General features: G+C 43.8%; 1 protein-coding gene across 2 annotated transcripts in view; it reads right to left on the bottom strand.

Moving 5' to 3' along the window:
* Slc25a13 (solute carrier family 25 member 13) overlaps window positions 1-22122 on the bottom strand; it is a 189850-nt gene that overhangs the window by 152533 nt on the left and 15195 nt on the right. For both annotated transcript variants that reach the window (XM_027389891.2, XM_027389892.2), the window contains exon 2: window positions 9644-9697. In XM_027389891.2, coding sequence (XP_027245692.1) covers window positions 9644-9697 — 54 coding nt within the window. The remainder of the gene's footprint in view (window positions 1-9643; window positions 9698-22122) is intronic.

Below are 22122 nucleotides of genomic sequence, written 5' to 3'. Positions count from 1 at the left end.
GGCAAGTACCTTTACCTACCCACCCCCCCCCCCCGTTCTTCTCTGGTCCCTGTTTTTGCTATTTTAAAAATTCTTTTCTTTCTGTTCAACGATGTTGATAGCAGCACTATTTGTAAGAGCCAGACACTGGAAGCAGCCTAGATGCCCCTCAACCGAAGAATGGATAGAGAAAATGGGGTACATTTACACAATGAAGTACTACTCAGCAGAAAAAAACAATGGAATCTTGAAATTTGCAGGGAAATGGATGGAACTAGAAGAAACCATTCTGAGCGAGGTAACCCAATCACAAAATGACAAACATGATGTTTACTCATTCATATGTGGATTTTAGACAGAGAGTAAAGGATTTCCAGCCCACAATCCACACTACCAGAGAAACTCGTAAACAAGGAAGACCCTTAGAGAAACATACTTGGTCCCCTGGAGAAGGGGAAAGGGTCAAGATCCCCTGTGCAAATTGGGAGCACGGGAAGAGGCGGGAGGGAGCTAGGAGAATGAGAAGGGAAGAAGAGGAGGGATGCAGAGGTCATGAGGGAGCAGAAAGGTTGAGTCAGGGGAAGAATAGAAGAAAGGATATGTGATAGGTAGGGTTTTAGTTGGGGGGGGGTGGTAGGGAAGGAAGGGAGGGAGAAGGGAACTGGGATTGAAATATAAAACAATCTTACTTCTAATTCAAATAAAAAAATCTGAAAAAATTCTTTTCTTTAACTCTGTTTCACTGAGTGACATCTGCTGCTGGTACAGCACCAAGTCAAGGAGGATTTTCTTTCACCACCAGCTACCCAGTCCTGGCCACTGCCTAAAGGAAGCCATGGGGAAATGGTAGGATACCATTTCTAAGTGTGTTCCACAGAGAGACAGTACAAAAAAGAGACAGTCAGTGATGCCACCATCCTTCAGTGACTATCCTCCACTTTGGGGGAGGCTGTATAGAAGAAAGAATTGATTGTGATTTTTTTTTTCTCCTAAATGGGGACAAGCAAGCTTGAAATGGAAGGGGCATGTCACTGCTAATGATAGCAATCCTACAGTTTGGTTATACCAAGGTTTCCCTATGACAGTGATTAACTTAGTTTAAAACACAATTTAACTTTTCTCCTGCTGGTACACATTTAGATTATTTCCAGTTTGAGCTATTTTGTAAGAAAACTTGAGATAGCCATTCTCGTACATATAACATTTGTACAAATTCCTGACTATTTTTCCTCTGAAAAAAGGAATTGCTGAGTTAAAGGACAGGAACTTGCAGGCAGTTGGCACTTATTATCACACTGTTCTCCAGGAACGATTGTACCAATCTACTCTGCCACCAACAGCGCAAGTACGTGCTCTCGCCCCCTTCCAGGCCAGACTTGTTTCAAATACTTTTTCAGTTTGATATTTTTATGTAATTGAGTCTAGAGGGCTTCTCCCCCCCCCCCTTTGCAAATCCTTCCGTTACTTTTCTGACCTTAAAAAGCTAGTGTTTTCTCGTGTCAAGGCCAAATCCCAACACAGTTTCTCTCCTGGCTTTTGAACAGATCTGTATTTACCTTTAGGCTTTCATCATATCAGACTTGTTTCTGTGTGTGGTCTGACATGCGGATATTCCAACTCTAGCTTTTGCCGCTCAGTCTATTGGTTGTTCCCGGCCCCAAAACCCAAGTCTCTCTCCTCCCTACTCTTCAGGATGCAGGTTTTTCACTAATAAATTATCATTCGAGGTCGCAGAGAAAGCACGGAGAAGCAGGTTCCACCTGCAGCCTCAATTCGGCCACACTGGAATGGCTTCCTGGGGGGGTGGGGGGGCAGTGTGCACTCAGGAGCTGCCAGGCACAGCACCCAGAATGCAGGATGGCCTGGCAGCCCTGGTCAGTGGGAGATGGTCCAAGACCATCCTTTCTTGTTGACCTGTGTGTCCTTGCAAGATGACAGTGACTCTTACTTGCTACACCTGCAGGGAGCGCTCTGTCAAGACAGGACTTTTGGGCTGTATTCTCATTGTTGTTTCTTCAAATTCCCAGACTGCTGCCTGGCAGTGAAACGTGTTTGAGAAATACTTTTCGAATGAATGGAAGGCTCAGAATGCTGTATTACTTTCCTCGCAGAGCTTTTCTTGCCTGATAATTATCCTTTGAATTTTCCCTAAATGACCTTCGGAATCATTGTCAGCCTGTGAACCCTAAAAACATTCTTCACTGAAAATGCAAGATCAAACTACAGCGAACTACACTACTCATCAAAAGGCAATGAAGGATACTGGCTGTTGAAAAAAACATAGACTACTCCCACAAGCCAGTAGTGTAAGAATAACCTGATGGAACTGAAGAAAGGGCCCAGTGGTTACAAGCATTTAGCTGCTCTTCTAGAGGATCTAGGTTCAATTCCCAGAACCCATACGGCAGTTCACAAATCTCCTTCCTTCATAAGTCCTGTTTGGGAAATCTGGCACCAGACCACAGATGCACATAATGAACAAATCTTTTTTTTTTTTTTTTAAAGTAGATACAACTAAAATAAATAATAAATAAATAAGCAAGCTGACAAACCATGTTTTGAAAACTGCTGAGCACTGCTAACTGTGCCTAACATACATAGCCATGGACTTATCAATTTCAATCACAAGGAAATCAACAAAATGTAGTGATATTCACAGAAACTTGATTTATGTCAAAAATGCTAAAAAGAAAAGAGAAATTAAAAAAGGCCCAGATGTCACCCAACAGCTGGGAACATAATGACTGTCATACAGTCCCACAATATAGTAATGAGAATAAACTAACTCTACCTACCCAAGACAACACAAATGAATCTACATAAAGTCAGGGTCAGGGGTAGAGCTCAGTGGAAGAGCATTAACCTGTAATGTCTGAGGCCTGAGCTTAAGCCCCAGCAGTTCAAGATATAACAAAGACAGACAGAATGCAGACTGCATGACTACCTCTATCGTGGAAGGAAATAACTAAGAAAACTAAGATGTCATGAGAGAAGTCAACCAGCTACCTTTGGGGATGTGGGGATTGACTAGCACAGGGAGCAAGGAACTTCTGGGTGCTGGTTCCAGCTGTAAATAACCATAGAGATGAGCTTATTATCTGTGCACCAGGCTGACTTCAATAATTCACATTCCCACAAGGTATTTTTATTGTCTCGTTTGTTTAGAGGGAATAGAAATCATCTCTTAAATATGATGACATGTTAATTTGGATACAGAATATAGTTTTATTCAGTTTGGAACAAGTAGAGATGACTCACTTTGGGGTTCAAGTAAATATGTCAAAGTCATCTCTTGGACTCGTGGACATAGGCCAACCATGGTAAAAGCATGTACCAGGGATGCTGATGAAAACAGCTTGGTTGTCCTTGAGGCAAGGAACAGACTCCTACGGCTGTCACATGGCTTCCACACCTCTTTGGGAATATGCCTAAGTGACCTGAAGCTTCCCTCTCTTCCAATTTTTTGAGTGAAGTTTTAAGATGATTGAAACACATGCTTGGGAAGGCCTTTATAATTCAAGTTATTTCGTATTTCTGTTAACACCACACACACTAAAGGAGGATGGAGGCAAAAGGACTCTGAGAGGAACCCGTCCCTGTAGTGCCCGCTCCACAAGGACAGGAGTCCTATCTGGCCTGCTCCTCACTCGCTATTTGATAAAAGACTGTGAGTGATGCCCTGGGTCAGACCCTTATCATCCAGCCACCCGTTGGCCAGGAGTCACTCACATCCTGGGGTTGAAAGGCAAACTGTCCTTGGCATCCTCTCAGCCAGAGAATCTCTGTGCTCAGCAGGTCCTATCACCTGCCAGTCTTTACCTTGATTCCCTGTTCTAAGGATGGAATAAAACAAAACAGAGAATAAGAACAAATGATGGTCGATATTGCCTATCATCAGGAATCATTGATACTTTTTTTAATTGGATCCACAATGTAAAAGGAAGCTGTGCATGTTAACTGAAGGTGTATATTACACTACTCAAGATGAATTATAATAAATGCTGAACAAAGAGATAAGTTAGTAAACTATGTATGTGTGAAAGTGTACAAACAAATGTGTCAAGTATCCATTTAAATTAAGGGCTAGTCATGTAGGTCTTTGCTTGGTAATTCTACTTCTGTTTGAAATTGTCACAATAAAAAGTTAAAATTCAAACATCCTAGAGCTTCCATTTGAAGATATTGCTACTTGTTAAAAATGAAAAATTTTAAATAACATACAACTTTCCCACTAACTGGAAAAAAGGGGTATATTTTCAAAAATAATAGTCTAAATCGCTAACATAAATGGGGGGCAAATGTACTTCCACATTCCAGCTCAAAACACAAAGATAAGAAAGCACAATGGTAGGCTGCTTGCCTAGGATACATGAGGCAGAGTTCAACACTCTGTGCCATAAAAATGGGGGGTGAGAGAATGAGAGGTGGCAACCAAACAGACAATTATAGAGAATGACTAGATAAAGTACCATACAACAGCCACAGTTAGGAATATCATAGTTTTAAAACTTATACAGAAACAGCTATATATATTCATGTTATATGGGGGAAGGGTACTATATAAGGCAGTCTCTTTTTTTCTCCTGTTAAGAAAAGCAACAGGCCGGGCATTGATGGCGCATGCCTTTAATCCAGGTACTCAGGAGGCAGAGGTAGGTGGATGTCTATGAGTTCGAGGCCAGCCTGGTCTACAGAGCGAGTGCTAGGATAGACTCCAAAGCTACACAGAGAAACCCTGCCTCAAAAAAGAAGAAGAAGAAGAAGAAGAAGAAGAAGAAGAAGAAGAAGAAGAAGAAGAAGAAGAAGAAGAAGAAGAAGAAGAAGAAAGAAAGCAACAGAAAGAGGGAGAGAGAAAATGAGGGAGGAGGGAGAGACAGACAGACAGACAGACAGACAGACAGACAGACACACACACACACACACACAGAGAGAGAGAGAGAGAGACTTGTATCTATGTTGAAATCCAAAGTCACTTTTCTTTATTCATCAGCCTTCTAAATCAACAACGATAAAAGCTTGCTATAAGAAAAGAAGTTCCTCAAAAAGAAACTAAATGGCTTTCCAAGTTTTCCTACAAACATTTCCCAGTGTTTCAGTTGCCAGCCCACTCCTAAAATTCCACATATAGGGGTGGGAGAGATGGTTCATTGGTTAAGAACACAGGCTGTTCTTCCAGAGGACCTGGGTTCAATTCCCAGCACACACATAGCAGCTCACAACTGTGTGTAACTCCATTTCCAGGAGAGCCAATACCCTCACACAGACATACATGTAGGCAAAATACCAATGAACATAAAATAAAAATAATTATTTTTTTTAAAATTCCACTGTCACTGTGTGGGGCAACCTCTTCTCCTGCCTGGCCCCCTGTCTTACTCATTGTCTAAATCAGTAATGTAATCACTCCAGACTCCTATTTCTGCAGATGACAAATCTCATCCGGTCCATACTCTGGAGCTCCGCCCACCTACCGTTCTGTAACCGGTGCTTCTGTGCACTCAGAACATACAGACAGTAGTCACTTTCACACAGCCAGGCCCCTCCACTCTAAAAGATCAATCAGGCTGGGCATGGTGGCCTGTGCCTTAATCCCAACACTTGGGAGACAAAAGCAGGCAGATCTAGGAGTTCGAGCTCGGTTAGCCTCATCTACAGAGTGAGTTCTAGGACAGCGGGGAAATATAGAGACTCAAAACAAACAAAAAAGACCAATCACTTTCATTAATTATTCTTTCAAAGTATCCCTGACTAGTTAGCTCATTGCCCACAGCTCCTGCAACTGAGAGCTAATGAGAGATCTCCAAAAGGACCACTCTCAAGGTCGGCCACCTCATGGCCACGAAACTACCCCAACCCCAAGCCCACCCTCACTGTGTTTAAACTACTCAGAAAACTTTCAATGCCTTCCCCCTGTTTACTGTCATGGCAGGCTTGTAATGATCCCCACACCCTGCTATGCATAGCACCATTCCTGCAGTCATATTTTAAAAACTAAAAATTTTAAAACTGCAGAATAAACAAGTTCAACCGGAGAGATGTTCCCCCAGACTGTCTCTAGGCTTCCCTCCACATGGCCCTCTTCTCCTCTCCCATGCCTCAGGAACTCATCACTCTCTCCTCACCAGCCTCTCCCCTCCACACACTGATCCCTTGGAGTATGCTTACAGTCTCTTTAGCTGCTGCTTCGTGCCTGCAAACCCGCCATGCACTAAATCTGAGATCCTTGAGACAGCTGTTCCGAGTTCCTCTTTTGCTCACCGCCCTCCAAACAGAGCAGCACAGCACTTGATTTCAATCACAAATCTCCTGAAGTTAACGTGAAACTACAGCAAACGTGCTACATAGAAAATCTTCAATATATTGAGATTAAAACCAACATTGATTGCCCGGAGTCCAGCCTCCACATCCAGATAAAACCTTGGCTCTAACTTTCCCCAAGAACAGCCTTCAAAGTCAATGTTTTACACGGTCGGGCATATTACAAACCGAGTACCAGCATTCCCAACCATTCTCTAACCATCGCCCAAAACCGGACCGCTGAGGTTATGGTTGTTCACGCTGCTTCCTTGTCTGGAACAAACTTCTCACCCTTCTCTAGCTGACAGACACCTATTCATTTTCAAGTCCATCTCAAACCTTCTTTCTGCACCTTTGACGACCCTCCATAGGGTCTCACCTCATCTCCTGGCTAATTAATGCTATGTCATTCTTATCAGCCACATCGTGGCTCTGTTTTCTTATATACACACAGTGAAATATTTATTAAGGGCAGGAGTCATGATTTATGCATCCTCACTAGGTGCCCAACATCTAACAGACAACCTCAAAGCAGGGTGGACAAATGAGAGTGTGCTTCACTCCTCTCAAAAACACACAGTAAAAACAGAAAGGGTCCTCTGGGAGCCAACTGTCTTTCCCCACCTGCTCAGCAACATGACTCACTCTCATCTCCAGAGCTGTCAGCTCCCCTGTGACCCAGACACCTAGTGTTCAAGACTCAGAGGAAGCTCCTTTCTGTGTCTCCCAAGCTACAGCAGAACCCTTCCTTCTGCCCAGCTCAGCAGAGAGACAGCTGGGGCATTCCCCACCGGAGTTCTTATTAGAAAGAAAATCAAGTCAGAAAAACTCATGAAAAGGAAAACAACAGAACAGCCAGGTTTACAGAACGTTCACTGTTCATCCCTGCAGGTCCAGCCTGGCAGCCCCCATGGCGCCTCCTTCTCCTTTTACCCTTTTACCACAACCATCATCTATGCCAGACAGTAAACAAGAGATCCGCAGGGTGCTGAGCTGAGGAGGATTTGTGTGGGTCCCACACTACCCAGGCCTGGTGAGGTCACCAGACCCTGTGCCAGATCCAAAATCCCTTCTATAAACCGCTGATCCGTTTTTTCTTCGTGTTCCCACCTCCTCCCCCACATCACCTAGGACTCTAAACCATAAATAAATAAATAAATAAATAAATAAATAAATAAATAAAAAACAACTGCACTCAAAAGTCACGTAGTCTCCTAGCTAATGCCAAAGATCCGAAGCCCGGCTTTGAGGTCCATCTCTACACAGAAACGCTACCAGTCCTCTTCAGGGACAGGCACAGAGCTCCCACCCTCTCTTGGGATTTCCTTGGGACAAGTGGAGCCATCTCTCCTGTACCTAGACATAACTTAAGGAAGACATGAATATTAAAACATTCTCTTGGTTTCCATCATTGGGGACCCTTTTCTACCTTACAATATTCTGTACTGGTCCTTCTTTAAATTTTCTAAAAGCAAATTTAAAGGGGAAGAGAGCTGAGTGGGGTTGTATGAGGCATGTGTAAACCTCAAACATCCTTACAAACTTCACCTTCTTTCCTCCTCTGAAAATGTCTGTATTTAATTTTTTTTTTTTGGGGGGGGGGAGATCTTTGTGTTTCCTGCATTTATTTTTTGCTGATTTATTTTTTTATGTATCTGTCTGTGAGCTTATGTGCACCACATGTGTGCAGGTGCCTCAATGTCCAGAGAATGTCTAGTGCCCTGCAACTAGTTACAGGCAGTTTCGAGCTGCCTGGTGTGGGTGCTGGGAACTGAACCTGGCTATTCCAAAAGTGCAGGAAGCACTCCCAACCCTCTTAACCGCTGAGCTCCTTCTTCAGCTCACTTTCCCTGCATGTGCATCATCTCAAGCATTTTACTGAGCAAATCTAGGCATGTCAGGTGCTTGGCTGTACATACCAGTTAATATAATTTTCCTAATTTTCATTATGAAAACATTCAAGCATACAAAGTAAAGAAATAATAGTTCAATAAGGTGAGTATTCCATTTCCTAATTTCAAATTTTTTCACACTACTACCCATCTCCCCTCCCACCAAAAGGGAGATTTTACAGCAAATCTCTACTATCACACTGTCATCTATAAATGCTTCAATGTACACAATGTACAATTCAAAAAGACTTCAATTTTGTTTTGTTTTTATTTTCTGAGACAGAGACTCTATTATATAGAACTGGGTGCCCTAGAACTTGCTTTATAGACCAGGCTGGCCTCGAACTCACAGAGCTCTGCCTGCCTCTGCATGAGCCTCAATACAACCTCAAATATCCATCCTGTCAGTGCTCAAGTTCCTTGTTGCTTCTCCCTTCCTCAGCACTCATCCATGGCAGGCAACCATTCTTAGACTAAGCCACAATTCAAGTCCTTTTAAAAAGAAAATAAAATATGAACATATTTTTCATGAAGAAAATGAGACCCATGTAATCAGTTTTCTGTATCGTAGTCAGTACACGTCAAGTTTCTGATTTGATGTTTTGATGCTTTGATGCCTCTTTCAGTCCAGATAAAACCTTGGCTAGCAATTTCCCCAAGAACAGCCTTCGATGTGAATGCAAATGTTTTACTGGGTATGTTGCAAACCAGGCACCAATATCCCAACCATTGTCTAACCATTGCCTTTACAAAACAGGCTTTTCTTTTCTGACTATTTGAGCAACCAAAAGAAAGAAGGAAGGAAGGAAGGAAGGAAGGGAGGGAGGGAGGGAGGAAGGAAGGGGGAGGGAGGGAGGGAGGGAAGGAAATAAAAGAAAGAAAAAGAAAAAAAAAGAAAAAAAGAAAACAAAACAAAAAGATTTGAGACCCAGGGAAGACTTATTGTCCAGAACCACAGTGTTGGGGGAGTTCAGAACCTAAGATCTTAAAGTATCTGGGGCACCCAGTGTCTATGACTATACAGGCAGTAGGGATACAATGACTATGGCAATGATCAAAACGAAACGACGGGCTTCTTCTCCCCTGGGGAGGAAGGACAATCCTCTCTAGCAAAATGCACAATTATCAGGATACTGACACAGAACCTGAAACATCCTAGGAGAAAAGGCACTGCTATGAACCTTCAGAGACCCAGCCCTCGACAGGTAATGAGTCACATGACTCAACCCTCCAAGTCCTTTTCAGTTGAACTGTACAACATGAAAGAAACTAAAATATAAGCCATAGCCCCATCACCAGAATTCACTTTCCATATATATTTTTTTAAATCAGAATTATAAAGAGTCCCTTTCATGAATCCTACCTTAAGACACCTTGAGGAATGCTTTTTAAGTTTCAACAATGAAATAAAGAGCTGTTTGAAATAATCTTCTAAAGTTATAGAACACAAACTAAATAGATTCCTTTATACTGACCTTCAAAAATATTGTTTTAAGCTCGGCTGGATCTGCTCTCTTGGTTAAAGCCACCTATAAATAAACATAAAAATGTTTATGTTATTAGAACAAAGCTGAGAAATCAAGCTACCAGGAGGGAAAATAAACTTTGGGTTAGAAATTAGTAGATTTCATTTTTGTATTTAAAATACCAAATTGCTCCAGTGTGTAAACTAGTCTCCAGATTTTAATGTGGACTCCATGTGGCTTCTTAAATGATAACATTCTGTATGAGAAACCAAAAAAGCCCTTAATATCTAGTGTTCAATATATAAAAGGAAAAAAAAAAGTTGAAACAGATTAACGAACACCTGGCATTTCTAAACCACACCCAAGGGTAACCCATGCCGTCTCACACGGGAATATTTAAACATTAAGTACAACCTGTCTGCCAGTCCTGCATAGGAGCACATTTCTTAAAAGTCAATGAACTTGTAAATCATATTAAGGACCCAAGGGGAACTGCTTCCCACTGCTCCACCATGAACAGCACGTATACCCACCAACCAAGACAGGCCAAGGAACTTCTCCGCCTCTCCCCAGCCTTAATAAATCATAAGTCTCCAAAGGTGTGACTATTATTCTTCACATTCTAGAAACTCATGGGACCGTGGTTACCTTCCACCAGTAAAATTTGACAGATTAGCTCAGGATAGGTGTTGTGCTTAATTCTCCAGGCCACAAAGTCCAAAAACATCACTGGGAAAAAAGCAAGACAAACTTGAACATGACTGCCCCAGGCCAACACAAAAGAGCCCTTATGCAGAACCAAACAGTGGGCTTATTCAGTGTCCCATCACCCAGTCCTGTTGGCAAAAGTGGTCATAAGACACAGTTCTCAGCAAGCAGAGTGTCACCCCATGATACAACCAAGGCGGGGCCCCTGGAACTACCCCAACACTGGAACCATGTCCCTATCCATGAGGAGATTTATGCAAATTGTTCTAAATCCCTTCTGTGTGCTTTGCAAAGGCTCTTGTGAGATCTTTAGACAATGGCTTTTCTGTCTCTCAATATGGAACTACCAGAGCTCCTTGGCCTGCCTCGGTCAAGGATAAATTTATTAAGGAGTCACTGGAATGGGAGGCAGTCTGTCTGAAAGCAGCTGGATGGCCACCTTGCTAGCTAACACTTGATACTCTTTCCACTGCAGCTGAATACCTGACACTATCAGTATTTTAAAACCAGAATTAGCTGGTGTCCTTTGCTGTTCAATAATGGAGGGAAAATAAGACCGCTAACCAACCCAGCCATGATTAATGATGCTGCTGACCACTAACCAACCCAGCCATGATTAATGATGCTACTGACCTCCAGGCCTTAGAAGAAGAGGCCCTGTGGGTGGAAAGGTGGAGCTGGGATGAGCACTCCTAGAAAAGGCATCACCAAAGCCCCCTCTACCTCTGCTTCCAGAGCAGAGTCATTCCTCCCACAGTGGTAAAAATCCTACATTCACAGCAAACTATTTACTGCACATGGGAAGGAGAGCTGTGCACTTGACATGCTGGCTTAAGTTCCCAGCTGTTTTTTTTTTTTTTTTTTTCTTTAAAAGGCAAAGAAATTTTCTACCGAATAAACTATGCTTGCACATCTGCTTAGTTCACTACTTCACATACTATCCACTTTGTATGACCAAGACTGGGCAGGACTCTCCAGCACACACCTGCCTGGCCTGAATCCCCATGACACAGTAATTTCCTGATCCCCAAGTGTAAATCATGCCATATTCCTTGTCAGAACTGAACCACTTTGAGAGAAAAAGCAAACTCTTCCCTTCATAACCCATGCAGGGTCTAGGCACAGGAGAAGACAAAGAATCCCTCCAGGAGGAGACAATGCTTCGAAGTATGTACCCCAGAGAATGTACCCATAGTTTACAAAGCATAGGTAGATCCTCACAACAAGTCTGAAAGTCAGGACACATTATTTTCCTCAATTTGCAGAAGGGGAAACCAGGGTTCAGAAGTTGTGCACTTCCTTTCCCTGAGTCAGATGAAAAGCTAGTTTTGCCCTTGCATTCATGTTTTCTCAGGCTCAAATCTCCTGCCCCCACATGGTAAGGCACCTGCTTCATTGTGACACAGCTTACATGAGATATACAGCAAAAAAGTAAAAAATGAACACTCCAAATGGAGTTCTCCTGGCATGGCTGGGTCCTCGCATGGTGGTGCACACCTGTAACCCCAGAACCTCAGAGACTGAGGCAGAGGGATCTAGAGCTTGAGACTAGGACACGTTACATGGTATGACCCTTTCTCAGATAAACCAACCAGTTGTTGCGGGATATTTGTACACTGTGTGAAGACGTATTGGTGTAATAAAATGCTGAACAGCCAATAGCGAGGCAGGAGGCATAGGCTGGACTTCCTGGCAGAGAACTGGGAAGAGGAAAGGTGGAGTCATCAGCCAGACACAGAGGAATCAGGACGTGCGGGCGGAGAAGCAGAAGCCGTGAGCCATGTGGCAGGACATAGATTAATAGAAATTGGTTCATTTAAGTTATAAGAGCTAGTTAGAAACAAGCCTAAGGGATAGGTGGAGCTTTTATAACTAACAAGAAGTCTCTGTGTCATTATTTGGGAGATGGCTGGGAGAAAGACTCCTTACAACCAGTGAAAAAGAAGAGAACTGTATCAGAGTGGCCTCTCAACTGACCTCTTGACTCGATTCTCTGACTGCATCTCATTTCCACGACTACACATGAGAAGTCGTGGATAATTGCAAGGAAAGTTCTAAGTACCAACAAAGCCCCAAATTTAAAGCACTCAATAGAAGCCATCTATCACCATTTTGTATTATTTATCTAAATGCATTGATATTCTACCATGATCACGTGTCTAAATGAGTAACCTACTTCATTCATAACTTAGAAGGGAGAACCAGGAGAGAAAAAGGGAAGTCAGGGCTCTTGAAGACACCCACCAAAGCCGCAGCCAAACACCAAGGCCATCGTAACACATCAATCATCACCTCTGTTCTCTTAGCCTACATAAGGATACTCTTGAAAACAGCTCCCAAGCTGCAGGTATGGTAAGTGGTAAGTGATCACACAGGAATCTGCCTGAGACTGAGGCCCATTGACGTATGTATTACTCTGACACATGAAAAAGCACAGAACCAGGAGATGGTTTCCTAAAACTCAGCACCAGGCCCCGGGACCGCATGTGTGCTCACCCGTGCCCTCTTAGCAGACACTAGGTGGCTATTTGGAATTTCCATTTTGGCTTCTACTCACACCCCCATGTCATCCTCTGCAAAAGAGGAGCAATCACACCAATGACCACATAAAGTTGCAGTGAGACCTACAATGTCCTGAAGGTACACTGAGATAGAGTCTAGCTGGTGACAAAGCCAATACCCAAGAAGATATGTGCTGGGAAAAGTTAGCTAGAGCAATGAAGCTGTCCTTTTAAGTCAATCCAGGTCAGCTGGTCAGTATGTATGCTTTATAACTGAAGAGCTTGGAGTTTCTAGACCTAGCTTATTCTTGGGCTTCAGAAAAGTTGTCAAACTTGTAGTTTCCAGCTGACTCGCCTATGTACATACTCACCTTTGGGTGTGTGCCTTTTATGTAATAACATGTAAATATGTACAAGTAAAGGACTATTCATTTAATTACTTGATGTTATCATTATTACTTAACATTATCTCATTGTTTATCGTCTGTCCTGAAAGACGGAAGTGTAATAGTCTAACATGGCAACAAAAACGGTACTATGTTTTACATAAATGGAGTAACTTGATTCCAAATCTAAGACGGGAGTTCTTTGCAAGTGACTATGAAACTTCATTTGATTTTTAAATCAACACAATAGCCGGTGGTGGTGGTGGAGGCAGCGGCGGCGGTGGCAGCCCACGCCTTTAATCCCAGCACTTCAGAGGCAGAGGCAGGCGGATCTCTGTGAGTTCCAGACAGGCTCAAAGCGACACAGAGAAACTCTGCCTCAAAAAAAAAAAAAAAAAAAAAAAAAAAACCACAATAAAGAAATTTGTACACAGGGGATGAGATAGGGAGTTGGGGAGGGGACAGGGGAGGGGGGAGGGAGAGGGAGAGGGAACTGGGATGACGTGTAAAACAAACTTGTTTCTAATTTAATTTAAAAAAGGAAAAACATCACAAATTTTAAAAAAAGAACAAAATTTGTACTCAGTCAGATAACATATTACAACGGTTCCAAAATTAATAAAAAAAGAAGCAACAGGATGCATAGCTGTTATGCACATCTACTAAGCTCTAACAGGGTTTAACTGAGAAAGGTAATTTCAAGTATATTTTATAAGTCCATGGTATGAGATGGTAAAATTTGAGAATTACGAAATATGCAATATACTTTAACAAGATAAATACTAGTTATACTTATGTGACTAGCTCACCAATAGCATTTGTGAAATATACACAAACTAGGTTAAAAAATGAAAAGAGTAACACAATAACACAACTTCAGTAACTAGCTTTTTTCATAAAAGGGCCAAAAATATAACAGGAAGAACCAGAAAGGTGTCTTTCAGAGCAAATAAAACTCTCTCGTTCTAACAGAAGTTAGAGTTGCCAATGGCAGGGGAAAGATTCCTACGCATAGGAGTATTTTTAAGTCAGCTTGCTTACCCTGGAATTAAGCCACAGCACCAGGCTCATTACTTTCACAAATTGCAGTGGCACATACTTGTGCTCTCAAAATAGTTGGTAGGTGTGACAGATGGCAGTAGGGACAAATAAGAAATCCAACCTAGCTGGGAATGGTGATCCCAGCCCTTGGGAGGTCAAGTCAGATGAGGAGTTCAAATCCCTCCTAAAAACTTCGTTTGAGACCACCTTGAGACGGAGGAGACCCTGTTTTAGGAGGGAGAGGAAGAGAAAGGAGGGAGATAAAATTGGGTCATTCGTCTCCGGAGGCTCTGAAGATGGGAGACCTGGCTGGATCTCCCTGGGGGCTTCCTCAGACCATGCCAGCCTCTGCAAAGACCAAAGGTGAGTGAGACATCAGATCCACACTGGTGGCTCCCTGCAGATCAGTGGTTCTTGGAGTACCCACCCTGGGCACTGGCATACACACACACACACACACACACACACACACACACACACACACACACACACACTCACACACTCACACACACACACTCTCTCATACACACACACACACTCACACACACACACACACTCACACATACACACTCACACATACACACACACACACACACACACACACACACCTACAATTAAAGCATCTCTGAGAAACTGAAAGGAGCATTCAAAAGCAAAAAGAACTTTTTACATCCCTTAATTCAGAATCTCTGGAATGGGTATGTTATAGTTTGAGTACAAAATCTCTCCCACAAGCTTGTGTGTTGGAAGACCTGGTCCCAGTTAGTGATGGTGCTGAGGGGGTGGAGGGGCGTGTCTAGTTGGAGGGAGTGGTGGAAGCTCAGGGGGCAGACTCTGGAGATAACTGCTGGCCCTTCTTTCTGTCAGGTGTTCGCCTCCTGAGAGAAGCAAGCTCCCACCTCCATAGCCAAGATCGCCCTTCTCACTCACCTTCCCCTCGGTGGACTAGATTCCTCTTACCACTGAGTGAAGAAAATTCCTCCCTCCCTTAAGCTGCTTTAGCTAGGTTATTTTATGACAGTGATGAGGAAAATAATGAATATAACATACCTTCACCACTATAAGCTGGGTGGTGGTGGCGGCACAAGCCTTTAATCTAGCACTCAGGAAGCAGAGGCAGGTGTTTTCAAGGTGAAGCCTGGTCTACAGAGAGAGTTCCAGGACAGCCAGGGCTACAAAGAGAAAGACTGTCTCAAAAAATTAGAGAGAGAGAAAGAGAGAGAGAGAGAGAGAGGGAGGGAGGGAGGGAGGGAGGGAGGGAGGCAAGGAAGAAGGGAGAGGAAAACTTTAAAAATACAAAAAATAGCGTATCTTTTTTTGTTGTTGTTGTTTGGTTTTTCAAAACAGGGTTTCTCTGTGTAGCTTTGGAGCCTATCCTGGCACTCGCTCTGGAGACCAGACTGGCCTTGAACTCACAGAGATCCGCCTGCCTCTGCCTCCCGAGTGCTGGGATTAAAGGCGTGCGCCACCAATGCCCGGCCAAAATAGCGTATCTTTAAAAACTATCCAGAATATTACAACATGTGGGTGCACAGAGCACTGGCTAGATGCCAGCTGCAACATCCCCAGCAGCACAGCTCTCCTTAACAGTGTCTCCCAACTCACTTTCCCAGCATGATTAGTCTGTGAAGTCAAAACAATCTCAGGATTGCTTACCCAAAAGATTGTCTGAAATGATTATTTATCTTTGATATAAAAACCAGAAGAGGTGACTCATCAAAAGCAGGTCGTCATTGTGTGTATCTGTAAAAGTCAGACGGGGTAACAAGAATAAAGGAGCCAGGAGAGCCTGGGTCTGTATCTGAGGACCCAAGTGTAATGTAAGATGACCTAAATCCTAATGGAAAGTGCTCCTGGGTATCCTAGCAACTCAGCAGCTGCAGCCCACATACTCTCTTCATCTGCCTGTATTGCAGGCTATGCAGCTAACATCACACTTCTCAGAATCCTTTGCAGCTACATTCCCTAGGGCCTGTCAATCAGAAGAACTGTGGAGGGATTGGCAAGGAAGACTTGGAGGCTCAGGCCACGCTCCTGCTGCTTCTGCTAGCAGGCACCTCTGTTGAAGGTGACTGGTTTTCCTGTGACACTGTCCTGCCCTCCCACATCGTGCAGAGCATGTCCTCCAAAACACACCTCCCTTGGCAGTAGACACCCTGACTGCAGAGGAGGCCACTGCTCCCCTGGTGGCCCACTCTGCTGTGAGGCTCTGGAAGTCATTTCTAAGAGCTCAACCTCAAGTCTGTTTCTTCACCTACCCAACAAATTCTATAAGCCGTTTAATAGCCTGTAATAAATCTCCCTCTGCTGAAACCAGCCAGAGAAGATCCTCCTCCCCACAAGTCAACCTTGACTGATACAATCACTTATTGCAAAAGAAAGTTTGGAATTCCCTAAAACCACAGTGACCATTGCCTTGAGGGAAGAAAGAGGTGTCTCATCACATTTACAAAAATCATTTTTTACTGAAGTCCCTGAATCCCTCGGCTCTAGCTTTATGTTGCATTTCCTTGGGTTCCCATAAGTGAAGAGCTGTAATTATACAAGAAGTGACTGAGGTATAAATCGGTATACAGACAAAATGCCGAGTTAAGCATTCTTCCAACCACAACATTTCTGGGCAATCAACCCTCAAAGGTTTCTATCACTCAACAATTCACTCCCAAAGCCCCCGAGGGCCCACAGGGGAATTAACTGGCAGGTCACTTCAGGGTGCCGGAGATGCTCATAAGAGCTCAGTAACTTGTGACTCTGTGCTGCTGCAGACAAACATTAAACAAGTCTAAACCATTGCTTGCGATTAAAAATCTGGTATTAAGAAGCAAAGTGTAAGCCATAGACGGTGGTGTTTCAGCTGTGGGTTCTGTTACATCAAAAAGGCCTTCAATTCTCCCATTGTCATTAAGCTGGTAGAAAAACTGACAAGAAGCACTATGAATATTTTCTAAAATACACACTTTTTTTATTTACACGCACGTGCCTTATAGAGTCTGCAGGAGCTACTGACATTGCCAGGAGTCCACAGCAGAAGTTTGGAAGAAAATCTTGGGACCCAGCCAGACCTGATAACCTCAGGCCAGTCAGTTAACTTCTCTGAATTTTAAATCTGCACTTACAAAATGGGCAAAATGATAAGACCCTACCTTCTCCCTTTCATATGGTTACCCGACAGCCAAGTGGAATGAAGAAAAGATATCCTCCTATTCTTCAGCTGTTATTACTGGTAAGGATTAGTACCAGGTACTGCCAAATAAAGCAAGATGATGACAAAGCTGTTGGACACCTCTGCTCCCAAATACAAATAGAAGGTAATAGGGCCCAACACACTGAACTCAGACATATATAACAAAAGATGTCAGCTAAAGAGAAAAACAGTCTACATAAAACGCTTTTGGAGGGCTAGGAGCATAGTCCCATTGGTAGACTGTGACTAGCATACACAAAAGCCTCAGTTCTGTTCACAGAACTGCACAAGCCAGGATTGTGGCTCACAGCTCTGGGGAGAGAGATGAGGATCAGAAGTTCAAGGTCACCTTTCCCTATGTTGTGGGTTCAAAGCTAACCCAGGCTATATGAGACACTTGCTGTCACAAATAAATAAACAAACAAACAGAAATAATAAAAATGGAATGTCTGCTGTCTCCTGAGGAAAGCTGAAGAATTAGTCAAGACCAAAGGGTTACCAACAATACCCTCAAATGCCCAGAATGGCTTGGGAAGAATCCAACATCATACTCAGAACAGACCACTCTGTCAGCCTGTCAGGTAAACTGAAGTGAAAGGGTCACATCATCCCACCCCTTCATATTGTCTTCCTGCTTCCTAACCACTTCACACATGCGTGTCTGCTTGGCAGAGACTAGGCCACCTCTACAGGCCTTGTCTGCAAGGGAAGGTGGAAACTGAGCTGACCCCTACGCAGCCAGAGGCATCTGGAAGAGTACAGACTGAACATGGCTAGCAGAATAGACCAGGCCATGATAGGAGAGACAGGGAGAGCAAGAGAAGGAAAGGAAAGAGGGAAGATTAGAGAAGGTGTATTGGGATGAGGATTTGCTCCAACACAGGAAAGCTGGGCAAAGAATGATGGGTAGCTGGAAATCAAAATTAACTTGATTGGGTAAAAGTCACTAGACAGACACCTGAGCAATTCGCTTGCCTTCTGCAAAAGCTTATTATCAAGTCCCAAAGAAACCCCAGATGGGTTCCAGTAGCTCCTCCTAGCACTTCTCACTCTGCACCAACCCTAAACCCAAGAGCTGGGCTTCCCTTCTCTTCCCCCAGCTTCTGATCCCTATAACAAAGCCATTATGGTAACAGATCCTGTTAGTGTCACCCTGGTCCTACTGGTCCTCAGCTCCTCTCTTCATCTGAAACGCCTTCTCTCCTTTCTCTCTTCTCATGGCCTTGTCTATTCTGCTGGCCATGCTCAGTCTGGACCCTTCCAGATGCCCTCCTAATATCTACAATAAAACCCTTCTCAACCATACCTAGGAGCAGCCATGTCCTCATTTTCATTCTCTTATTCTTTTCTTTCACTATTGAGAACACTGCTGATCAAGCCAAGTTGACCTCAAATTCACGCCTTTTCCTCAGGATCACAGTCCAGGTGACCAGGCTGCCTCAGATCAGGTTTCTCAGCCTTTGTTGTAGGACCCAGTGACCACTCTTCATTGCTAGGTAGGATTTTAACATTCTTAACCTCTTACCACTAGATGCCAATAGCATCAGGCTGGGAGGGACAACCAAAACAATTTCTCCAGACTTTGTCAAGTTATCTCAGGGTGGGAGTGAAGGGACCAGCTCCCCATTTCGGCAGCCATGACAGCCTAGCTCACTAGCAGGTCAGATGCCTGTCTCATGGCAAGGAACCAATCAGAAGTTAGCTGGTGGTGCTATGCTTTACGGCTCTGGGTGTGCTTTACAGACAAGTGCACAGCAATGAAGTGCAGAGCATAGCAACTGCCCTGGGAGGGCCTATGGGCCATAACAACCAATTGGCCAATCAACACAGAGCAAACCCTCCAAGCCTGGAGGCACACCAATCCTGAGCCTGTGCGTACCCCTAGACACTACCCTTACGCTGCCCTACAAGATCTCTATGCCTTGGCTTCTTGGCATCTTTCCCAGCCATCCGCCATGGTGGGTGGGTGAAAGGTCCGAGCTAACAAGGGGCTAACTCGTTAAACAACTACAATAATGCCTCTTGCTGTTTGCATCAAGCTTTCTACTCCACCTGGTGATTGGGGTTGCCGAGGTCCTGGGCCGACATCCTGGGGGCGTCTTTCAGGAGGGGAAGGGTAAAGAGCATCTACTCAACCCCGAGCTGTCAAGAACATGGTAACTAGTGATGCTCCACTTGCTCACTGACACAACGCCTTCACCTATGAAGACTAGAATATTCCAGGCCTAATGCAGGCACTGACAAGACCCTCTCTCAGGGGAAATGGCAGACCTAGCAGTGAGTAGCCAGTACATGGTGTATCTTGAGGACACATACTTTCCCATGGTACGTCAGAGGAAGAAGTAAAGTCTTAGGATGGGATCCTTTAGTTTTGGCCACAGCAGCATCCTGGTAGCTTTTACTGGACCCTTAATTCCAGACCAGGCTGAGTGACCAGTTTTTCAAAGCAGATCTCATATAAGCACCACCCAAGGTCTTTAAGGTGAAAAGCCATTAATTCCTCTAGGTTTCAGAGGAAGAAACAGGTTTTTCAGATTCTTAAACTTGTAGCTATACATTACAAAGTCAGAAAGGACCCCAGAAGCAAGGCACCTGGATACTCATTTTAACACCTGAGGGACATTCGAGGAATCTGATGAGTCCTGCCACTGGACCACACTGGACCTAAGTTACTCAGCATCATGGCCATCTGATGAAGAACACTATTCTCCAGTAGAATATGCTGAACTTAATCTCAATTTTTTTAAAGCACAGAGATTACAGTATAATTAGGAACCAGCTGCAATTGTAATTATCCCTCCCAATATAATTTGTTACATATTAGCAAGTGTCAAATCACTACTGCTCCTTAAATGAATAAAACCTGATTGCACTGTCCTGAAGACGGGAAAGCATATTCCTGTTGGGGAACAAAGGACTACAAAAGCATGTATATGACATATTTACAAAGTACTGAAAGGCCCTACTTAAGCTAGCACAAGTTACCGGAGCCCAGACAACATCATAAAGGCTAAGAATGGTTTTCTGAAAGAGAATATCTAACTCCCTGAATGTGGACAGAAAGTAGGAGGCAAAGGGACAGTAGAGAAACTGTTTCCACTAAGCGACACATATGTTCAAAATTCTGCTAGGCACCAAACCCCGGTAAATGCAGCAGAGTCAAAGTCCAGATGGCAGCAACAGAAAAGCAGCACTCTGCACAGCCAAGAGCCCCATCCTGGGGGGCTGCACCCTGCTACTCGCCTGAGCACTCCGCCTCCCTCTGAACACCCCTGGGGCTTCTGATGGGACTCCAAAGTCATGCGTGGCTGACATGCCCACAAAGCTTACAATGCTCCTGGCTCGATTCTAAGCTTCTCAAACATAAACACACTGGACCTCCCCAGCTGCCTCCCCACAAATAGATGAAATTATAACACTTTGGTAAATGAGGAAACTGAAGTTTAGACAATGTGTTGGATAGTTTTTACGTTTGCTTGACGCAAGCTAGAGTTGTCTTAAAGGAGGGAACCTCAACTGAGAAAATGCCTCCATAAGATTAGGCTGTGGGACATTTTCTTAATTAGTGAATGATGGGGACCTGTGTAGCCAATGTGGGTGGGGCCATCCCTAGGCTGGTGGTCCTGGGTTCGATAAGAAAGCTCCTGCCTCCAAGTTCCTGCCCTGTTTTGAGTTCCTGTCCTGACTTCCTTCCATGATTAGTGGTACAGAAGCATAACCCAAATGAAGCGTAAGCCAAATAAACCCTTTCTTCCTCAACTTGCTTTTTGGTCGTGGTGTTTTGTTCAATAGAAGCCCTAACTAAGACAGATAGGTTGAGCACCTTAATGGGATGTCACACAGCACATGGCAGAGTCTTATTAGGAACTCAATTCCATGGTTTGAAGCAAAAGATTATCCTACTTTTCAGATGCAGAGAACCAGCATGAGATGAAGACAGCAAGAATACTCAGGGCGTTGGTAGTGCATGCCTTTAATCCCAGCACTCGGGAGGCAGAGGCAGGCGGATCTCTGTGAGTTCGAGACCAGCCTGGTTTACAAGAGCTAGTTCCAGGACAGCCTCTAAAGCTACAGAGAAACCCTGTCTCGGAAAACCAAAAACAAACAAACAAACAAACAAAAAAAACCACTCAGGTCAAAAGAAAGCCTGATTTACATAGCAATTCTGTAATGATGGAACACAAAAGGGAAATGGTAAGAGATGGCTGGAGAGATGGCTTATCAGTCAAGGACACTGGCTGCTCAGAGCAGCCAAATCTGATGTCCAGCATCCATATGGTCCCTCACAACCTGTAACTCTAGCCAGGGCAGTCTTATGCACATAGTGATCCCAGACAGGGAGATAAGGCTTCATGATACTATTTCACCTTTGCATATTATGGGAAATATCCACGAGGAGAATTTTCAACAATGCTGTTATTTCAAAAATGGAGTCTAATGCCTCTTCCTCCAGGGAGACTTTCCGACCAGGTTCCCCTCAGTTGGTACCACCTGGACCTTTCTTAGGGCTTCTGCAATGGCGTGTTGAAACTCTGACTCTTTCACTAACAAGCAACATAAACTCAGGGTTTGTTTGGTTTTTTTTTTCCTCATGTGTTAAAAGGGAGAAAGAGAATAAAGACTGCATGAAAATGCAAAGCCCAGGACAGGTCTAGCAGTGCTTGGTTT

Source organism: Cricetulus griseus (assembly GCF_003668045.3).
Source record: "Cricetulus griseus strain 17A/GY chromosome 1 unlocalized genomic scaffold, alternate assembly CriGri-PICRH-1.0 chr1_0, whole genome shotgun sequence".
In the NCBI taxonomy this organism is placed as follows: Eukaryota; Metazoa; Chordata; class Mammalia; order Rodentia; family Cricetidae; genus Cricetulus; species Cricetulus griseus.
Note: the sequence above shows the minus strand (reverse complement) of the source record. Positions and strands in the feature narration are given on the sequence as shown.